This window comes from Falco peregrinus, chromosome 5 (assembly GCF_023634155.1).
Source record: "Falco peregrinus isolate bFalPer1 chromosome 5, bFalPer1.pri, whole genome shotgun sequence".
NCBI classification, from domain to species: domain Eukaryota; kingdom Metazoa; phylum Chordata; class Aves; order Falconiformes; family Falconidae; genus Falco; species Falco peregrinus.
Genome location: NC_073725.1, coordinates 49,557,043 through 49,580,206, shown reverse-complemented (window position 1 = coordinate 49,580,206; position 23,164 = coordinate 49,557,043). Strand labels below are relative to the sequence as shown.

The 23,164-nt window shown below is 36.7% G+C and overlaps 1 protein-coding gene across 19 annotated transcripts in view; it reads left to right on the top strand.

Moving 5' to 3' along the window:
* The window catches only part of PARD3 (par-3 family cell polarity regulator), a 458,092-nt gene that overhangs the window by 220,630 nt on the left and 214,298 nt on the right, over positions 1-23,164 (top strand). For all 19 annotated transcript variants that reach the window (XM_027781621.2, XM_055804333.1, XM_027781620.2 and 16 more), the window contains 2 exons: positions 11,986-12,077; positions 16,110-16,193. In XM_027781621.2, coding sequence (XP_027637422.1) covers positions 11,986-12,077; positions 16,110-16,193 — 176 coding nt within the window. The remainder of the gene's footprint in view (positions 1-11,985; positions 12,078-16,109; positions 16,194-23,164) is intronic.

The following is a 23,164-nucleotide window of genomic DNA, read 5'->3' as shown; positions in this document are numbered from 1 at the left end:
ATGAGAGTATTTTATATTTTTCTGAATGTAAGGCTCTGTCTATCTCAGAGAGATCACCAAAAACTGAACACATTCAAGGCTGGAGATGAACCTCAAAAATATGGAAAGAAATCTTCTGTGCCTCAGTTTCCTCAAATAAAGAATTTGAAGAATAGCTTTTTGTCTTTTTCCTGAGGGTACAGTGAAGCTAAAGTCATTATTGCCCATGAAGCACTTTCGCCATACTGTGCTGGAGGGCACTACAGAAGTACTGAGTACTATTTATTTTAGATTTGATTTAATGCTTTTGATTAAAAAATTAATAAAATTGTCATAGACCAGATTGTAACCCTGTAGGCACTTGGAATGGAGCATTCGTAAATGAAGCATTTACTGAGAAGTTTGAAATTGTTTTTCATGTTGACTTCAGCAAAACAAATTGAGCAAAGAACAATGAAAAATGCTATAGTATTATTTTCTGTTATTAAAATGGTGAATTTGTTTGGTGCCTAAGGTAAAAACCATGCTGTGCAAAAGACCAAAAAAGAAAATGCTATGGTGTAACAGGGAAACTCAATTGAAGCAATGTTAGTGGAGTTTCTCAATGAAGGATGAGGTGAAAAGCAAAAAGTGGCATGCAACTGTGCAAATTGGCAAAAAAGAAGTAAAATATAAACCTGCAAAATAACAAAATCTCATCAATCAAACTGCAGAGGAGCCAAAGAGCAGGCTTGGGTGCCTCTGGGGCGAGGCTGGGTGCCCTGCATTGCTGCTGTGGTGCTGGGGCTCCCTGGAGGATCTTCCTCCCCTGGGACTTGGGTCTGGGATCTTGCCTCATTTTGTTCCTTTAGGGGAGGAAGGTGCCATACCTTAACTTAAAGCTATGCAAGCTAGGGAATCCTTAGGTCGGGCATGTTTGTCCATCTATGTGGTGTGTAACTTGAAAGACCTTTAAAACAGATACATAGGTATTTTTATTTCCAGCAGTAAGAATCTATATCATAGAAGTTATAAGTTGAAGCTATATGTTAGCAAATCCTAGGAAATGAGAACTGAAGATAAATCACTGTCTAAATGAAAGGAAAATCATGTATTTTTCTTTAAGCAAGATCATAAAATAAGATGTTTCCTAAATGAGTTGAAATTGGAAGTTTAAGGGTACAGGCTAACTTTAAACTTCCACCAATGTATTGAGTTTTTACCTTATTGGAAAGCAGGTATTTTAATTAAATTTTTAAAAAGCCGAGTCTTCAATAAGCTTTCTGATGTCATCTCTGAACAGTCCTGAGGCATGCCAAGAAAAATATCCAGAATTGAATTTGCTACTAAGATGCCTGTGCGAGTAAAATGATGGTTTGTGTGATGGAGAACAGAGTGCTATACTTTTAGCTTGCTTCTAAATTGACTCTTACGTTCAGAGCTCAAGGGGATGGAACTGTTCTGTACTTGGTTGAGGCTAGTGAAATCCTCATGTGCTGATACAGATCTGCAAACCAAGCAACAAGGGACTATTTCAGATTAAAAAAGAAAAAAGAAATGAATAAGGATAAAAGAGCAATGAGACCTGTTTAAAAATTGCCTAATGACAAATTCAAGTTGCTAAATAAGAAATGCTTTTTGTATCTTAAAAAAAAAAAAAAATCCTCAGAAGGCTGAAAATCACGGTCTTTGAAAAGGTAAGGAGAATAATAATATATTCAGGAGTGTTACAGGGAAAATGTGAAGTGATTTATACAGAATTTTCTCCCTTTCCTTTGTGTCGATATCAAGGGGAAACTATGTGACTCATCTATAATACATCTCTGCAGAAGTCTTTCAGATCTCTAAGCTTATAGGTGGAGGAACGTACATTTGGTTTTCTACAGGGGAAAAAAGTGTGTGTTCCAATTTCGTGTATCCATTGTCATTTCTTCAGCTTGTAAAAATCACGCTGGACTTAATGACTACTTTTTTTTTTAATGTCTATTTACAGAATAAGCTAACTCGTCAGATTAAAGGAAAAAGTATTTAAAATTCTGTTGCTCTACATTAGTTACAAACAGGTGAACTCTGTGGATCTATTTATAGGAGAACTAATGGATGTGCCTAACTTGACCTACTTCAGACTGCTCAATGGAAAAAACAAACACTGTGGTTGCACCACTACCATGTATTTCATTTTTTTTCTTAAGAACAAAATAATGCCTTTGCTGTTACGGCCTTCTAAAAACATATGCATATTTAGAAGCATTTATTTATTTATTTATTTATTTATTGGATGCCATAGTAACACTTCAATTTAGAAATATATTGCGGGGGTTTTTTCCTTCCATAAACATCAACTTTTGCATCTAAAATGAATGTTATTTTTTTGTTCTTTGCTGGTCCTGAAATCCCAATTATGTACAACCTGTAACTGTGGAGTAGGAAGAACTCAAATTAGTAAAGAAAACTAGACTTCATTTTGTAAAATTCACTCTTGTTGTGAAATAATTCAAGTAAAGCATCTTCTACCAATGTAGAGGCAATTTTCTCTATATATGTAGGTATTTTATGAGTTAACCAGGGGTGATGCGTGGGGGTCATATATAGACTCACAGGTATGTATCAGTTAAGATGATGAAAGAGAAAATACATGGTATATGAAGTCATCAGGCAGAAGTGTGTTTGTTACATGGCAGGTGCACAGTCATGTTGGCTCACCATGTGGGGATGCCTCTAACTGAGGTAATTCCTGCATTATTTGAGGTAAATGATACAAGACCCTGCACAAAACCAGGCCTGGCCATTGGGTTAGGCTTTACAGGCAAGTTTGATTATATGTTGACCTATAATTGTAGCCTCATTTTGAACAAAGCTGATAACCATCTCCATTAAAAATATTTCCCATGACTCTGACATCAAAGTATGACTTTGAATCCATATGTAATATGAACCCAAATATTTAAGACTGACAGATCTTGATGGTCTATATGTCAGTCTGTGAATCATATGATGAGTATAAAATTTCAGAGATTTGAAAATGGAAATAGTTAGCAGTTAAACCTTTGTTAAAACCTAATCCTTTTGTCTATGAAACAGGTGTCTTTTGTATCCTGTGGAAAAAGAAAGCAGAATAAAAACTGTGACTAGACAGTTGCACAAAATGAATCCATTTTATTTTTAGGGCAACAATCAATTTGAGTTAATTTGATGTGGTTGTACATGGGTCTATGAGATAAGTACTTCTATTTGTAATACAATGAACACATCTATAATTTGTTATTGATCAGATCTTCAGAAAGCTTTTTACATCTTTGGTTAATACTGAAAGTGTGGCAATCCATGCTTTACTTTTTTTCAAATATTTAGCACATGAGGGGTTACTACTTTCCTGTTGCATCTAATCTTTTAGTTGACTTTCTATTGTTGTATTGCTTTTTAAAAACTCATTTTAATGGACTCCCCAACAGGTAGCATTGCTAGCGCTGGGACACCCTGTCCATGGTCATGCCAAACCTTTTCTGGTTATCCCTGTTAGCTGTGGTTGGTTACTCTGTAAGCAAACTATTTCACAAATTCATTATGTGATGAAATATCTTCAGTTCTGTAATCCTTTAGATACTTTGCATCTAATAAAATGTTTGAAACATAGGCTATCGATTGCAAGTGTTACCAGATTATAAGAAAGGAAGAGGTGAAGGTCATCAGGTATCTTTGAGCAAGAAAGAGGCCTTTTCTGGCTGAGACAGTACAGATCCATTTTAATATTACTGCTTTTTAAAATGTCATATCCAAGTGTTTTATCTTTATTTGTCTTTGCAAACATGGAGTATTATCCCCAACACTTTAATAGAGAAATACAATTTTAAGTGATTTTTGCCACTCTTGTATAGCAAGTTGGTGTAGGAATTAAGAAATAACCCAATGTTGTCTTCACCTTAAGTCTCTCTTTGATATAAGAAATAGATCATCAAGGTGTTACCAGATTCAGTTTGGCAACAATTTACCTATTTGTCAATGAACAGAAATGTAGGGCACTGAATTATTATCATTATAATATTTTCTAATATGCTATGAGTATTATGGTGTTGCATAGTATTTGTGGACTTAGATCTGTTGCAAAATGGCTGACCATGAAATATTTGTTATATGTATAACACATATATATACATTTATATATATGTAGGTAAAGAAATAGTTGTTGCATTGTACTACAGTAACACTTGAGTCTTCTTTAAAATGTCCCTTAAATATGATCTGGTGGGAAACAGCTACATATTTTTGTTGTCCTTTTGATATTTGCCATCTGTAGAGGAACCTCGATGTATGAATTCGTTACGGTAGCTATCAGTTTACAGCATACCTCCTCCCTCTGTCTCCCACCTTGGACTGTCAGTAGTCGCAGAGAATTCACTGAAATGGTCTGGAGCGGGATGCCCTCAGCCTGGGGAAAACAAATGTAGTTTTCACTCAAACAGTGAATACAGTCTATGAAATATGATTACAGTACACACCGTGAAATGCTTGAGAGTCAGTGTTGCTTTAGCCATTACTGTGGTTTCCTTTCTCTGTCAGATCCCATTTTGTTCTGTTTCCCTTGTATGGGGTTGCTGAGTTGCTTAAGCGGTTGCAATTTCCTCCCACCCCTTCCCTTTTTTCCCCTCAATAGTCTTTCTCTGCTGATAGGCATAAACCATTTGGCTACATTAATTAACAAGCATGTTCGATCAACAACAAAAAAAACTCTTTGAGTTTTAATGCATTTTATACTGTTTGTTGGGAAGCTACCACTGTAACGTCATGTCCAAGATTTTCTTTAAAGAAGCAGAACCAGCAAGGTGTCTCAAGATAAATCCACTAGGAAGAAAACCTTTTGTCTAACCTACTGAAACTCTTAAAAGGCTCTCATACTTTTCAGGGCTGCCTATGGTGCCTACTGGAAAAAAGAATTAACTGAAGCGTCATCTAGCAAAAAGCTTTTTCAGTGGAAGCTCTGTTAAGTGGTCGAGCAGTATTTGTGTTGTGCTCTTGCCGTTAGCCTAGCTAGCTGGGCAGTAGAGGGATGTGCCACCAAATTGTTACGGGGGTATGTATGTGTGTGATTTCAGTAATATCACAGGTTATGGAAACCCAAAACATGCTACAAAATAATTGAGATACTATAAAGCTTGCTCAGTTTTTATTAGTATTAAAAGGTTTTTAATGTATGTTTTAAGAAGAGTCATTAGGCATGGAAAAATTGGTAGTTAGAGAAGACTGAAGTGTTGCATAGGTTTTTTCAAAGGTTGTATATTATATTCATTGGCTATCTGGTGTTTTTGGCTTTTTGGACAATAGGAAATCAAATACGTCTCTCTTTAAATCCGTAAAAATATTTCCTGTCAAGATGCTTCACAACAGAAATAGTGCCATCATGAAGCCAACCAGTCTTAAGGCTCAGTTTGATCAGTTTATTAAATGGGAAATAAGAGATGATTGCCTGTGATAGCAGGGGATGAATTTGATATTCATCAGAGACCTGGGAAATCCTTTCCATTCTGCACTTCTCTGTGTCTGTATCATATCTATTCACTGATTTGACTGAGCAAGGCAAATTTTATTTTAGGGTAGTGAGGCATATGGAAACTGTACGAATATTGCCATTTCCAATTGTGGGATGACCATACTGCACAAGGATGTGAATAAAATAGGCATGACTGAGATGTAAGGAGAGTATTAACACATATATATATATAAAAAAGATTAATTTTTTTTGTGTGTTTTCTTTTTTTTTGTTTAAGTAGATGATGATTTAATTTAGTGTAAGGCTTCTCTCTCTCTCTCCTCTCTCCCTGGATTACTGATAATAGCAGTGCATCTAGTATAGGACTGATGTGGATTACACAAAGCTCTCAGCTAATTATTTGTGCATATATATGTGTTCAAGAGGGAGAAACCACATTTTTTTTTTTATTCAATAACTTTTGTTTTTTCCCTGTGTGATCTTTGTAACTGCTCTTCAGATTTGATTGAAAATTGCCATTCTCTGGAGATTTGGCCAGTTAATCAAGAAGTGAGAACATTAGCACAAAAGCCTGATGCTGGTATATTTGTGCTAGTTAAGACACAGGAAAATGGGTCCCTTAGGAGCTGTTTCCTATCAAGTCTGATCATGCAGAGAGAGAACCTACTTTATGTTGCAAGGACCAAACAAACATTTATAAAAAACGGCTGCCAGGAGACTAATAGCAAATACGGTCTCTTCTTCCATAATCGTTACAGAGAAGTGCAAGAGAATAAAAGAGGAAGGATGAAGGGAAAGGTGTATTTTAACAGCATAAACATTATTTTTGTTGTGTCCCAGCTGGGGAAAAAAAATACTGCTGTGCAGTCTTTCAGGAGCTTGTCATTATTGAAATGTGTCCCTCTCTACAGCAAAATGTAAAGTACCTGTTGGACATTACATACTGTTTCTTTCTGTTTGGTATTTATAGTACTTTTGCTTGCTATGCTAAATTTTTTAAAAACATTAAATGTTAGGAAACAAAAAACCCCTTGAATTCTTCCTCCAAAACACAGAGGCTGTGTATTGACAGGCTTTTATTTGCAGAGGGGTAGATGTCTGATATATTTATCATATGTTGCTCACACTGGTAGCTCTGCCTGTTTACCACAATAGTTGCAATTACTTGCCACTCCAAGACCCTGCTTTCTGTTGCTAATGCTAGTAAAATTGCTGAAAGTGTTGTATAATGAGAACATTCACCCTGTGCAAAATACTTTGCTGCTATTACTCTGCAGACTAGTAAAGCTACAAACTAGGTTTAATTATGTTTTAAAAGATGTACAGCTCTTGCATACCCGTGTCAGCCTGTTTGTCTGCTGAGACTGGATCTCTTGTTCAGTTCACAACTTCAGAAGTCAGAAAAAAATTTGGTTTATGTACAATGCAAACAGATTTACTACAATTTACAGCTAAATTTCCCAGATTTTCCCTTTTCACTGAATATATTAAACCTTGGAGTGGTTAGGCGTGCTTTCCCAGGTGAGAGCTCTGCGGTGTGGCTGAGCCGTCTGTGATGCTGGCTTGTGCCAGCCATGGGATGGGGCTGGGTGCGGATGCCGAGCGCCGGAACCCGGCCTGTTCTGGCTTTCCGTAATCCCCTTTCTGGCACTCAGGTGGAGGATTAAGCTCTCTAAATGGAACGTAAGCTAACAGCAAAGTCAGGGCAGGAAGATGCAGGGAGGGGGAGCCTGTGGTTGGTGTTGGAGGTGCTGGTAGAGACACAAGAGGAATTACTTCAACACTGCAGGTTGCAGAGGTGAGCAAGAAAAGTATGCCGAAGGGAGACCAGTGGTGAAACTTTAGCATGGCTCCATGCACACATGTATGATGATAAACTTAACTTACAGCTTCCCTTTAATGTTGATTTGGATTTACGCAGTGCACAAGATAGCTGCTCACAGTAAGTGATCAGTCAAATTTTTATTTTTCTTGTGTTGCTCAGTGCAGCAGACGTTGCTGTGGAGTGTTTGAGTAATTTGAAAGCAGAGTTACTCTCTTTCTTACAACCATTACCGTAAAATACCCAATCACGTTCTGAACAATAATGAAATAATTGTTATATCCCTCTGAACTGAAAAAAAACCACCACCCAAGCCAAAGACCAACTCCCATTTTTTTTCAGTTATTGGTAAAATGGAGATGTTACTATTGAATGTGAGAGATGGGATTAAGTGTTCAGAGAAGAGAGATTTATATGTAACCCTTAGATGCCCTCAGAGCCCATTTCCCATTTTGGCTGGCTGAAGTAGATTGTGATTGGCAGTTTCTCACACTAGGCACCTAGAAATAAAGACTGCAGAAATGAAACATGTAGGAATTTAAGTGACTGCACTAACTTTATTCAGACTGCCTGGCTGCCATTGAGTTTTCTGCAGGTAATTGTCAAAAGACAAAGGAATGTGAAGAAGTTCTGCTTATGATTTTGGTGAGTTTGTTAGAAGTATATTGAACAGCAGAGATGAGTGGAAAAGTACTTCTTCAAAGATGAAATAATGACTGGCAGTAATTCTAGGTTTATCAGAGTTAGGAGCTGACATTTTGGTAATAAGAGGTAAAATGTCCAGTAAGATAGGGAAGGCATGGCTGGGTTTGAGCTTTGGAAATGACACAAGGCAGTCTTCCTTCAGAAATAATCTGAGAAAATGTAATTGAAGGGACTTTTTGGGTTCATATATATATTGAATAATGTTCTGTTGGCAAGTGTACTGCTAATATTTCCTAACTCAAGGTTTTGTAATGCTAAGAGTTGTTAGGGAAATTTTCTTCAAAAGTACAAAACAAATTGACAACTTTTCAGATATATCATTAACGCAGGTGAACTGTGAAATGGACCTTTTTATAGGCGGAACTGCTAGCAGCAACAGTTCATTTTGAGCAGTTAATTTTTCAGTTTTTGAGTCATTAATTTTATTACAGAACATAGAACAATAATGATTTTTTAAGTTATTTTTAGAACAATGGCAATTTTTAATTTTTTTCCAAGAATCTGCCACTGTGTACCTGTGCACAAGCTTGACTCTTACAAGACACACAAATTTTGTACAGATCCATTTGAAAGTAAGAATAACTCTTTGAAATCCCTAATGCTCTTAAACTAACTAAAACAAATTTTGAGTTTTCTTTCTGATTGATACCATTGTTCAAAGTTGTCATTATACTGTTTAATCTCTGTATTAGTAGCCTCAATAAATGACAGGTGGCATGGATGCTTGATGGACGGTTACATCCATATCTGTTGGCACAGTGAGGCCCGAGTGAGAAGCCCTGGATATGTCATCTCAGCAAAAGGGAACTGGGGGAATGTTACTCTGAACACATCAGGATATGCAGAAGTTCATTGGAAGACGTGCTTTAAATTTTCCTCAGTGCTGTAAAACTGAAATGATCTTTTAATTACTCTGTTTCTATTTTGAAAAAAAAAAATAAATCGGTTTATACTGGCTGTACATTAAAAGTTTTATCTTTTGATATAGCAGGAATCGGTGTTTTTATGGAGAGAAAAGAAACTTAAAGTTTGGGAGTTTGCTCAAATTAGTTATTTCTGAGAAATATCTGCAATAATATCCATCTGGGTTCTCAGAAACTTTTGTGTTCTTCTAAATGTCCTTTTCCTCATTTTACCTCATGATAGCACATCCAGGTGGAATTCGCCTTTCAGAACAAAACTACTTTCCAAATAAAGAAATAATTACTTGATGCAGAGATTTTCACAGCTAGTTACTTAGTAAATCAGAATTTTAAGTCAAATCCCTCTGCGGGTCTCCAATTTTTCTCTCCATTCACTTCAATGTAAATCAAAACCTGTGTTATTTTGAGAAGAAAAGAGAGCCTGATTACTGTAATATTAAAGATTTTTAAAAGGATACATTATACATCTGTTGATTATGGAAGTAGTGCTTTCATTGGAGTTTTGATTCCTCCTCTAAGCACCTATTTACAGGCACATGCATGTTTTTGGTACAGATCTGTCTGCTGTCCGGGAAAAGGCAGAGGCGCGTGGGAGCTGCTGTTTCTTAATTGCTTGGATAACTGACAGTGGAGCCTGGTTCCAAAACTTGCTGTGTTTATAATTCTCAGTACAAACAGCATAAAAAGTAGATGTCATGGTGCCAGATAGCATCTGTTTTATATAGCTTTTGATATGCAGTTTCTGATGTGTTATATCCTAATCTGAAAAGATACGGAATAGGCAGGAGGCAGGTAAGTTGGCTGTTGCCTTCGTTCTGGGTTTGCTCATGGTCAGGCAGGGGGATGCTCCTTCCCTTGGCAGAATAAACCTCTGGACCACCAGGTGGGACAGAAAGAAAGAAAACAGGATGTGCAACTAGGGGAGAGGCTTAAGTATGAGCTGACTTTAGGAGGCTCTGGGAATGAGAGCAAAGATACTATTGGGGCTGGGAAGTGGTGGAAAGAAGGATTTCCACAAGGATTTAGCTCCAATCTTGCATGGTGAGCTGTATCGCAGGAAGCCACCGAAAGCTGGTCTATCAGGAGTGGGTCCGAAGGACTGCTGCAAAGACCGAGTGAGGCAAGGGGAGTTCTGTTTACAGACTTAGTTTAAGCTCCTCAAGGGAAAAACATGTGGGGCTGACAGATGGTAAAGTATAGGACCCAAGTGGTACTAGATCGATTATGCTTACACCGTATGTATGTAGGTGTCTGCTAAAATGACATAGCATAAAGCCAGACGTTTACTTGTTAGCAGAGGCATATATACTAATAGGTAGGATGACATTTCAGTCTCTTCTTACATGTGTATATACTTACTGTATGTTTGCTTGAAAGGGTTACACATGGAAAATAGCCAAAAATACTGTATTAACAAAGTCATGTTCGTTTGTGATGACCTTTTATCGTAGCTGAGATTCAAAATTGTGTTCATCAGCAACTCTGATTTTAGACTTGCAGATAATAGCTTCAGGGCAATATAAATACTTACGTAGTTTTCTATAATCGCCAGCGTCCCTAACTTCAAAACGAGAAACCCATGGCAACAGTGATCTGCAAGATATGCTGTATGAAACAAGATGGAACGTTTCTTTTTAATGTGAAACAACTCCAAATGCTCTGACATTCCTATCTCTATGTTTTTGTGTGTAACTTTAGAATTGCCATGGAGATTTGAATATTTATTTATTTTTAAACTTTATGCAGTGGTACATATGGAACTTTAGCTGAAATCAATAAATATAGAAATGTATACACTAGCCTATGTGGTATTTATGAATTATGTGGATTATCTTTTATATTGGCTTTATAAGCAACTTTCACTATACGGAAAATATTTTATTTTGAGTTCTTGTTTACATTCATAACGTAGTTCTAGGCAGGTTCAAGATGCTGGTTAACCTTTGAAATGTAGTACTTGCCTAGTGCTTAACAGAGATAGATGACGAAGCAGTGCATATTAAAACCTCTCAAAACACAGGATCATCAATCTTCAAGTAGCTTGGCTTCACACAGCGTGTTGTTATCCAGGATGCACAAGGCATATCTACAGCCCATGGAAGCCTGATGCATCCAGCCTCCTGCTTTTGCATATTCTCGGTGGAAATGTCAATTGGACATTTCCAACTGTCTCTGCCTGCCTTTAATGTCTCTTCAATAATTTGTCTGACTGTGTGTTAAACTCATAACTTATCACTTATTATTTACTGACCTGATGGCTCTGACTGTAGAATCTTAAGTCCCTGTTTGAAACTTATTCTTCACACTTTATAATATTTTCTGTTTGGCCACACAGGTAATTAAAAGTATAAGCTTTAAATGAGTAGCATAGGTATAAGAATGTTTTAGATCTTTATGCTGGAAGTCCTTGAATTACCTTGATATAAATTTTGAAGTATAGCATTCACAACTTTGACATCAAAATTACACATTTGGTGAATAACGTATGTACTTTTTGAAAGTCAAATTAAAAATAAAATCAATTGGTTAGCATTAGAACCTCACGTAACTCTTTGATGTCAGCCTTTTCTGGCATGCTATTAATAAAGGCCTGTAATAAAATGTTTAAAGAGGTCCTGGTACTTTATGGAATTATACAAGCTGTATTTTCTTATACTGTTTTTAACTCTTTGCCAATGAGTCTCTTGAGCTGCCTGATGTGTTCAGTTGAGTCCATAGTAACCTGGCCAGAGAGAGCTTGGCAGGTGTTTCCCCAATCACTGCTGACCATTAGCTGATTTGGTGCTTTTACCTGTCTACTTTTTAAAAAATGTTGGCTGTGATAGCTTCTGCAACATTGCTTTTGTAAGTGTAGTAAAATGATGATTGAAAACTATCAATATCATGGCAAAACCACATAAAGTGACCCCCCCCCCCCCCCCAACTGACAACAGTTTCAGACAGCAACAGAAAATATTTTTTGTAGTTGTGGAAGCACACATTTCCACTACACGTGGTAACCCCAATAATCTGAAAATGGTAAGATGACATTATTAAAATGCGTTAACCTATCAAACCTAGGTTTCAATGATTTTTATTTTTTTAATATCTAGGATGAAGATCGAACAGAGGAGGACAATAGCAGAGTTGAGCCTGTTGGACATGCAGACACTGTTTTGGAGAATGCTACCAATTTTTCCCTGGAGTAAGTTACTGGCAGAATACATTGTTCTAAGGATGAGTCTTGAGGCTGAATATAGACTAGCAAAACCCTCAGAATAATATGAATGATGCTGCTCTTACAGTGGGGCAGTCTTTTTTTTTTTTTTTTTTTTTTAGGTCATATTTCATTTTGGTTTTAAACAATTTGCTTCATGGAGCTTTTTTAAAGCAGGTTTTAAACAGTTTAAAAAGCCTGTGTTAAAGATGAGCATTGGAAACTTGACATTTATAAGTGCTGATGCTACAGTACATTTTCTGCCTCAAAGAAGATGCTTATTTGATGGAACTCTGAAAACTTGACAGAAGGAATAGGGGTCAGCGCTAGCACAAATAGATCAACAGGCAAGAATTTCAAAAGGAAATATCTTAATTCCTGTCACCAGTTCACAGTCTACTGGGAAGATGTGCATGCAGGTCACATAAGTTATGTGATCAGAAGTCTTATTCTTTGTGAATGGATCAAAACTGATGTTGTTCAGGACTGGGAAGCTCTGCCTAATTTAAGAAAAAAATCAGTAGAGGATACTTTATTTTGTCATGAGATACAGCAAGCTTGACCTTTTGCATTTCATTGCAAAGAGCTGATCCATACTTCACTGTGGAATTAATGAGAAAATATCCCTTCTAGCCTTAAATTAAGCCTTTTAAATTGATTCAAGTTAAATTTTAAATAAAAGTAAATCTTCTGCTCCTATTATTTCTGAATTGAATTATGAATTAGTTGCAGAGGTTTAAACATTAAAGATCATGGTGGCATCTATTGGCAGTACAAGCTGAATTTTACTCTTCCATTTAGAAAATCTGTAACATTATAAATTCCAAATGCTGTTTGCTAAATAGAGTTTGCAGAACTTCTGTCAAATTTAATGCTTCTTGGTGTTGCTTTTAAGTGACTTACTGACTTTTCATCATATACTACTTCATTCTTTTCTATTTTGATATCATACTACTTTGCATGTTTGTTTGAAGTAGTTGGCCCAAACTTCTGAGAAAATCGGGAAGGAAAATAGAAACACTCCTTGCTTAGGAAGGGTTCATTTCCTTTTGTTTTCCATTTTACTTTGTTTAATATTTGAATTTGGGACAGATTATTTTTTTAAGAAAAAGTATACTAAAAATGAATGCCTAGATCTTAAATGTGTATTTTGGGAAAAAGAAAGGTTACTGACTGAAGCAGTAGAACAAGTTAAACAGTGTAGGCTGGATATGAAAACTGACCTTTTTTAAAAAAAAAATTATTTAAGCTATGTTTCCACTTACAACGATTCTGGGTGAATCACAGTGATTTTTATTTGTTCTCTTCCTCAGCCCTCAGTTTTCTTTAAGCTAATAGGAAAGTCAGAAAAAAAGTTGATCATAAGGAGCCACAGCTATACCAATAGCAAAAAATGTCTTTTGGAGGTGAAAGGTGTTGCTTGATTACCATGAGCTGCTTTGCACGCTAGTTTAATGAAAACTTAGCCTTAATGTACAGTGAGAATGAAATGAAGTTAGCCTATACGGGAACTGGGGCAGGGAACATTACCAAATGCTGTAATGCTGTCAGTCTTAAAACATTGGTCCAAGTCTGAAAAATAGCACGTTTTTGGCTGATCTCTCAGCTCTCCTGTTGTTGCAACGCTTTCTTGAGCTAATGTGGTGGTTTGACCTTGGCTGGATGCCAGGTGCCCACTAAGCCACTCCATCACTCCCCTCCTCAGCTGGACAGGGGAGAGAAAAATATAATGAAAGGCTCATGGGTCGAGATAAGGACAGGGAGAGATCACTCAGCAATTACTGTCACGGGCAAGAGAGACTCGACTTGGGGAAAATTAGTTTAATTTATTACCATTGGAATCAGAAAAAACACCTTCCCCCCACCCCTCCCTTCTTCTGAGGCTTAACTTAATTCCCAATTTCTCTGCTTCCTCCCCCCCACCAGTGGCACAGGGAATGGGGAATGAGGTTGTTGTCAGTTCATCACACGTTGTCTCTGCTGCTCCTTCCTCCTCACACTCTGCCCCTGCTCCAGCGTGGGGTCCTTCCCATGAACTTCTCCAGCATGGGTCCTTCCCACAGGCTGCGGTTCTTCATACACTGCTCCAGCCTGGGTCCCTGCAGGGTCACAAGCCCCGCCAGCAGCCGTGCCCCAGCGTGGGCTTCTCTCTCCACAGGGCCACAGGTCCTGCCAGCAAACCTGCTCCAGCACAGGCTTCCCACGGTATCACAGCCTGCTCCGGGCATCCCCCTGCTCCGGCGTGGGGTCCTCCAGGGGCTGCAGGTGGGGATCTGCCCCACCATGGGCTCCCTGGGCTGAGGGCACAGCTGCCTCACCGTGGGCTTCACCAGGGGCTGCCGGGGAACCTCTGCTCTGGTGGCTGGAGCCCCCCCGCCTCCTCCTGCACCGACCTGGGGGGCTGCAGGGCTGCTGCTCTCGCACAGTCTCACTCCTCTCTTCTGCTGCATTTTTTTTGTGCAGATTTCCATCCCCCTCCCCCCTTCTCCTTTCTTAAATACGTTATCCCAGAGGTGCTACCACCATCACTGATGGGCTTGGCCTTGGCCAGTGGCAGATCCCTCTCGGAGCTGGCTGGCATTGGCTCCACTGAACATGGGGGAAGCTTCTAGCAGCTTCTCACAGAAGTCATGCCTGTAGCCCCCCCACTACGAAAACAGTGGCAACAGGGATAGAGACCTTCCATTTATGTTGTTTAAAAAATCAAACACAAATTGAGGCATACAACAAATATAAAGGCTACATTAAAAATACATTTTAAAAAATTTAATGTGAAAGAAATATAGAAGAAAATGTATTGCAGTGTTTGTGCTGACTTCCTAACAATATGTGGTCTGGTTATTCTCAAATTCCAGATTAAGCACTTCAAGCTTTTGTGATAGGCCACCGTATGATCAAGAGCTTATTGAAGGAAGTAGAAAATCTTTTACTGCTATCACAGGGCATTGGTCTTGTTCTTTACTCCATTTCTAGATTACATTTGATTTGTATGCTGATGAGAAATAACCTTCTCAAAGATCTGTATGTATATGTAGTGCCAGGAAATATGGGAAAAGTATGTAATACTAGAGAGAGGCATAAGCCACAAATTTAAATTGTGGCTTTTGTTCAGATCTCTCACTTCCAAATTTACTGAGAGGTTTGGCCTTCATGTATTGTTTTCTCATCTGGGTATTTATAATTCTTTATGGTTTATGGGCTGTATTCCACCTTTCCAGATGTAGGCGTGTTTCAAACACATCAGTAGATGTGGTCCAAATCTATTTCTAGAAATTTTGCATGTCTCTTTCTGAACCTGTACTTTTCTCTTTCACTTTTTCCCCCTCTACAGCAAAAAGCATAATTGAAAACTATATGCATAGTTGCTTCTGGAGGAGGTCTGGTTGGTTTTGAATGTTACAGTTAAATCTTACTGTGGAAACTTCACCTAGTAAGGAAATACAGATCCAGCAATCTCCCAATAGAAGAAATGGATTTACAATAAAACAAATTGATTTGTTTTAAAACTAGAAGAATTTAACAAATTTAAAAATTGAACAATGCTTATTTTATTAAGGGGTAGTTACATGAAAGCTAATGTTAAAGCTGGTAAGGCTTAGAGTGGTCTCTCTCCAAGTTAAGAAAATAAAGCATATTAGTGCTTAATGATCAGTTTTTAGGCTTCTGAGGAAAAATTGTATTTCTGCTCAATGGTCCAAACAGTTAACTTTAAATTGAACTTTAGAGTAAGGAAGAAATAAAACAATGCATGCGATGATACTGCCTATTTTTTTGTAGCAAACTCAAGTTTAGGAAAAAATTATTTGATTTTTTTGTTTGTTTTATTAATTGAACTATTTTTTATGATTGATCTCCTTTCATGCCATCAGATTAATCTTCAGGTACGTAGCATTCAGCAATGCTTTCATCACCATGAATTGATTTCTGGAATAGTTTTGGTTTTCTGTGTATGTTTGTGTGGGGTTTTTTGGTTCCTTCACGGTACATGTTCATATTCCCTCATTCGTCATTGTCTCACAGTGATATGGTAAAGCTCGTAGAAGTCTCCAATGACGGCGGGCCTTTGGGAATCCATGTAGTGCCTTTCAGTGCCCGAGGCGGAAGGTAAAGTATCGTGTAGGATTTTAATTGAACTGTAACTTGCTGTGTTTTATCTTAGTTGTGTTAATGTTTGTACTACGTGCTTTTGCCTTCTGTAGAATATTGTATGTTTTTCAAAAGGCAGTCTCACTGATTAAGAAAGGAAGAAATGCAAGTTTACTGACTCTGTAGTTGGAGTGGAAACTAATGGAAAGGCTCTGCTTGAAAGGAGTTAGAACTGTGGGGTTTTAATAGAGTTTCTGTTGTAATCTCATGGGAAATTGGGAGTATAAAGATGTTTCCTTTCGCACTCTTAAAAACTATAATTGGCTGCTTTAATATTTATGCAACATTTGCTTGCTCACTGTTTAGAGCCACAAGTTCCCAAATAACAGCAGGAGTCTAAACTAGAGGTGTCCTATGCCTGTGCATGATAGTGGAAGAGGAAACAATCATCACAATTTCAATGTTTTGTGTTGTCCCATCTGTTGGGTTTAAAATGAAGTAGCAAAACCAGTTGAAACATTCTGATTTTGGTGAAGGTGAACCTTTTCTATTACATGGCAGGCTGGAACTCCTGAAGTTGGATTGCTTACAAAAAAAAAGTGTAAGGAAAGTCCTTTACATTAAAAAATATAATGTGGGGGACTATATTAGTAAACAGAATGCATCATCTCTAATGCTTACTTTGCTGTAGTAGGGTTTTAGCATTTAGGGTCATTAACATCGTCTCAGAAAAATAGTTTTAACTTTTGCAGTAATTAGTGGGGGATTTGAAGCCTTTAAGTATGTTGAAAAATGTTAGTTCTTCAGGAATATATGCAAATTTTATTCTGGTCATGCATATTCTAAGTATACCCTGTATTTTCCTTCTTTAAGGAAAAGGGGAACAAACACATATTTTAAAAGTAATCTTTGATTACACATGAAGGGGTGTTATGTTTCCACACCTGTTGACCCAGCAGCATTTTCAGTTTAGTAATTAGGAGCAAAACTAACTTGCTATACATGTATACATATCTGAAATATTAATATCCTCTTTTCAGAAATGATAAATGTGTTTTTCCTTCTATACTAAATACCTTAACAGGATTGTAAACACAGAGGAATAAGAACTTTATTTGCAGTTGTTACTTTAAACCCAGTGCTTTCATAGCCATACTGATATGTATAATGAGAAAATGTAATTTTTTTAATTTTAAGGCTACTTTTTCTGAGGACCACAAGTTTGAAGAACAAACTTCTGTAAAGTGGTAAATGATTCTATTCATAATCTGAAATTCAGTAAATTCAGTGTGGGGATGGGAAGGGCAGGAGTGAGTGGTACTTCAAACATAAGGTCAGAAGTAAGTTCCATGATGCTGGAAATGCTTGAAATGTTCACACAGTTATCTGGGATTTAGACAGTGTGAAGGCTAAGAAAAAGACTGGTTTAAGAATGTTGGCTGGCTACTAAGTACTTTTTAAATAAAAATGATGTTAGAAATGTATATTTTCAGATTTTGGATGAGAATTTAAACTCAGATAAAATTCACTTCCAGGATGTTAATGTGGTTGTCAAGTCTGAGGGCAAGCTTAAACTGTTTATACATAATGAGAGCACATAAAATGAAAAAAACCATAAACACAGAAATAAAATATCTCACTTTTTTAAAAGGATGCTATCTACATCAAGAGCTATGAAAGATTTTTAACTCTTTTTGTCCTGATTTTGGGATTATATGGTGAAGTTTTATTATCAGAAAGCCAATTTTAAATATAGATGTTTAGAATCAGGAGCTACTTGAAAACAGAATTCTATTACAAGGGAAGTGATTTTTATATTAAAATGTATCTATTTTTTCTTCATAATACTGGAACTTCCCTCATTGAAAAGTGAATGGTACGTGCAATCACTGAGTGAGTTTCATCTCCCTCCCCCAAAATAATTGGCTGGAGAGGGGACATATTTGGGTCCATGTCTTCAAAGTGTGGAGGAGTAGACCTCAGGTATTTCCGAAACATTTCTCCCATGCTTTCTGTGTTGTAGTGGAAGAAAAGTAGAGTGCATTGCTTGGTATTGATGATAAGCACTTGTGTTGTGCTGCTGCTGTACTGTCAGCTGTGCCCACACCTCTACATGCTTTCACTGGGAACAGTGACATTTTCTCCAGCTGCTTGCGGTGTGGTCAGGGAAAGGAATGCACCCACCTGCAGTTCTGGAGTGCTTGATGGTGGTTTTTGGTTTCTTTCTAGACACCCCCCCCCCCCCTTTCTTTTTTTTACTTTTTCTTCTGGTCCCCCAGCTCTTTTGAGCAAATAAGATACGCTGGTTCTCTTTTTGCTCAATTCAGAGAGAGAGCAGGTGCTTGGCAGGGTTTCTCTTCTGCCTATTTGTTTCTTGCTCTAGCACATGGCTGCTCTTTGATCCTCCTCTCGCTGCAAAGCATAATGCTGCACGCTAGAGTGAACTAACTTATTTGAGCAGGTGATCTGCTCAATAGAAAATTAAATATACAAAACCAAACACAGGACTTGGTAAAGACTTAGAGGGATGTCCAAAAAGAAAAGATCTAGTGTATCATATAGTTTAGTCCCTTGGCCCACTCTTGGTTTATATTTGCTTGGTGTCCAATTCCACTTATGCTGTGTTTTCAATTATTTTCTTCTAGTCCCTTTCTTTTGCTTTTGAAAATGTTACTCAATAGGCAATGTTACTAAATCAATAAATCTAAAAAGTGAAAAAAATGTAAAATGTACTAATGCGATTCTCCCTTTTTTCCCTATGCAATAAACAGGGGCCTTCTCCTGCCAAAAAATTCCCCCTTCCCCAAAGCAAACACCCCCAAACTCTAAAAATTGTATGCCATAACTATGTCTATTTATATTGAGGAAATATTTGACTTTTTCATGGTCTTGTGAGGGTTTGGGTTTGAGTATGATCTGTCTTCAGTATTGGGTTTTGATCTTGAACAAAATCTGTAAATATCTATTCTTTGTCATTATAGATGCTACTAATTATTTCTGTTCATAGTAAACAAGACTTTTTTAATGAAGAAAAAAATCTTTTATTAATTCTCTGGGAAAAGTACTATCGAACTGTACAGACATGGTCAAACTTTCGTCTGTGGATGTGATTCCTTATTCTGTTTTTACCTCTAGAAGTTCATCAGTCCTTTATTGGCCTTTTTGATTATATGCTTTGGATAAGAGTGTGTTCACCTTTTCAAAAGGGAGGAGGGGCATACATATTCATCACCTTATGGTTGTGTTTCAAAATAAAAGTTTTGTTTGCAAAACCTGCTTGCACATTTTTGCTATAGCATAGATGCAGTGCTAAGAAGAATAGGAAGAATGAAAATGAAAGCAGAGAGAATGACAGAATAGGAAGTGAACAGAAAAGTTTTTAGATACAAGTAGAGCAAAGAGGAAATGAATGAGAGGAAAGCACAAAAGGAAAGAAAATTCTAAATCTGTGCAAAATTGCCTTTAGCACTAATCCTTCCTTATTAGGTGCCCATAGAGGAGAGCAAGCATTCAGTCCCTTAAGAACAGCATTTGAGTAGTCCTGTCTGATAGGGATGTGATGTTGATGCGTAAATGGGGTTGCATCAAGTTCTCCTCTGCAAGCTTAAGAGTATTTGTAGCGTAATTTACCATTATATGGCCTCTTCTACTTTTAAGAGTCTTTGAAATCTTCTCAAGCTCTATACCATAGCTGCTCTTCCAAAATCCTGCTATGTCTGTCTTTGGAAGGAGATTGAACTGAAACAAGGAATATATGAGATTACATTAGAAATCTCTGTGAATAATGATATGGAAGTTACAGTCCCACAGTCCCAAGACCACTGTGATGTCTACTTAGTAAAACAGAACAGAAAAGGATTTGTCTATTCATCTGATAACCCCATAAAGAACATCCATTAAGAAGTATCAGACATGTTACTTTGATGCAGAGCATTATGTAGGGCTCTGCCAGCTGTTCTTCCTATGAAGCATGCCACAAAATCCATGATAAACTGTACAGCTAAAACCTGGCAGCTAAAAATATTTGGTCTATGTTTCTATGTTATATATCCTAAATGTCTTTAAAATATAATGTCTTTACAATAATAAGGAAGTCTCAGAAGAATGGGAAAAATAAGAGACTGAATTATACGGCTTTTTGTCAGTTTAAATGACAGTTTTAACAGATTTTATTAAAACAATGCAAAACCTCAGATGAAGGTAGGCATTGGATGTATACACAATCCCTAAACTAGAAAATTGTTTGTATGTTTTTGTGTTCTGTAGTTTTTTATTTTTTTTAATTTTTATTGCTTTTAGTGGAAGTGCCCTTAATTTTCTAGAGTTTATAAATCACTTCATATTTCACTGTAAAAGTTTTAGTCTTAGTCTGTTACTCAAGATACAAAGAAAACTAAAGTAATAGCTAGTGGCCGTTGTCTACACTGAGAGTCCTTAATACTGCCTTCAAGGTGCCTCTCTAACGATCGTATTCTATTTGATCATCTAGGAGTTATGTGTTATCTGCATCTCCATTTATTCCTCTCCTGCATTTCCAGCCTTTCAAATCTCAAAGGTAGCCTTGGTTTTCAAAAACAACTGCATTAGAAAAAGATTCCCTGTGGTGTGAATGTATCATTCCCTCACTCTTTTAGCTGGATTCAAGGCTTTCTTTGTCTGATCTCAGCCTTTAAAAAGTTATATGAACTTAATTTGAAGTATTATTCGAGGTAAAAAGCCGAGGAGTAGTTATGAAAGACTTGAAATGGGTTCTGGACTTCAGGTATGAAAACTGAGAAAGTTATTTTAATGCCTTCACAGTAGCACTGTGATGTCAATGTAGTGCAAAGAAGTTTATGTCCAATTTAGCACTGATCAGCCACAGTAATTTAACTTGAACAAACAAGCTGATTTGCCTACTCTAACCTCCAAATCTCAGGAAATTTATACCATGTTTATGTTCCTGTAGTGCTTCTCAAAGGTCTTTCATGGCATGAAACCACTACACATCAGATTTTTCAAGCAGTCCTTTTTTATGCCCCTTAATCTAGTTTTTGCTTTTTTATGTTAGTGTCTTTACATAAAACATCTAAACTGGTTATTTTCTCTTCTGACTGATTTGATTATATTACAGTTAGCTTACAGGTAATAGGTAAATAACTTCAGTGTGTAGGTACAACAGGCGGTGATGGCCAAATCATATTCTAGATGCTCAATGTAATATTTTTATTACTCTTATAGTATTTACACTGTCAGTTTTTATTAAGACAAATTATAAACATTTCCATACAGCTGGATGGCATGTGGGGAGTTCACAATTTCAAAGAACTACCCAGACTAACTCAGGCAATTTAGATGTCAATAAAACATTCACTGCTTATTTCTAGTTTTGTCATTGGTTGCAATTTATACTGAGAACTGAAATGTTAACACATGTAGCTGAGTTTATTTTAATTGTATAATTAGAGTAATGAACCTTGTGGAAATACAGTGGTGCAAATGCTAATCTAATCTGTTTACATTCCCAATTAGATATTTAAAACAAATACAAAGATTGAGCTCTGTGCCCTAGTACTGTTTCCCTTCTGTCCCCATGACAGCTAACGTTAGTCTAAAATAGTGCAGCTACCAAATTTCCATTTATAATTATTTTTTCGACAGTGTTTTAGACTTGCAGAGTGTCTTGCAGAGGTTCACACAATATTTGATCTTGTTCTTAAAAAGGTTATAGTTTAAAATTTTTATAATGGAAAAATTTATCTTAGAAAATGCATTGGCTTAGTTTAACTGGACGTGATTAAGCAAATTCAAATGCACTCATATATTTGTATGCTACATGGTTGTTTTTAAACAAATATATATACTGACTTCTGTATTTTATACTAGAATAGTTTATGGGCTTTCAAAATTATGTTTTCCTAATGTAGGAAACGTAATAGTGAAACTGTAGTAGAGCTGTATCTCCACTTATCAGGATTAATGGTGGTGGCATACAGCAGGGGAAAAAAAAACCAATTAGTTTTTAGGTTATTGCATATTTGCAATATCAGGTCTACTCAGTTTATCTCCAGTTACTGCAACAACAAACATGAATTCCCATAATGCCTTTTTTAGAGTCATATTCTTATATCTAACCGTAATATGTTGAAGAAATACTGTAAGAAATTGATAGGCTTTTGGTACTGATTTTCAGGGACATGCATTTTCTGCAAGTTCTAGGAGAGTTTATTCTGCTTTGCAGAGCCACATTCAGGAAATTGTTTCTGGAACTGTGTCTAAAGGGATCCTTTGCCCCATGTCTTTATATTAAAAACTTAAGTAAATTAAAGGGCGCGGTGAGGATCCTGATTTCAGATTTGGCTCAGGCTGTTAATCCAGCCTTGAATCTGTTCTCAGTGACTTCAGCTTTATATTCCTTGGTTAACCTAGCTCTAACACTTGTTACAAAGTAAAATCCTCATGAGCACCATATGTTGTGTCTGAGATGAGCAATCTCGCATTAGTAGAACTTGTAGCCTTTGTTTAATGAGATTATTAGCAATTTTGACTGGTAGTTTATTTATGTGTTACATTATTTTACCATTGATTAGGATTGCTAATATTTTTACTAGATTTGAGAGTTTAGGTGAAGTAAATTTAGGAAATGACAAACCATGTATAAAGATGCATCTTATATTAATAATTTAATATAACTTCAGAATGCAAAATGGTAGCATCATTTCAAGTAAAATACTATACAAAAAGCATTGATAGACTAATTTGTAATCATAAATACATGGTGATATTGGGATGAAATCATTATTTTGTATAGAGTGTTATCATAGTATTAATTTGGAGTGTTGTACTTTATGTAGAATATGTTTTGATATTTAGTATATTGCTATTTTGATATTTTTTATATTTAACCATGTAAACAAAACACCTGTTGCAGTTCCTGTGTATGCTCACAGCCAAGTATTGCATGCACATTCAAATTCTGAATTGTCTTTGGGCATTACAAAGCACACCTG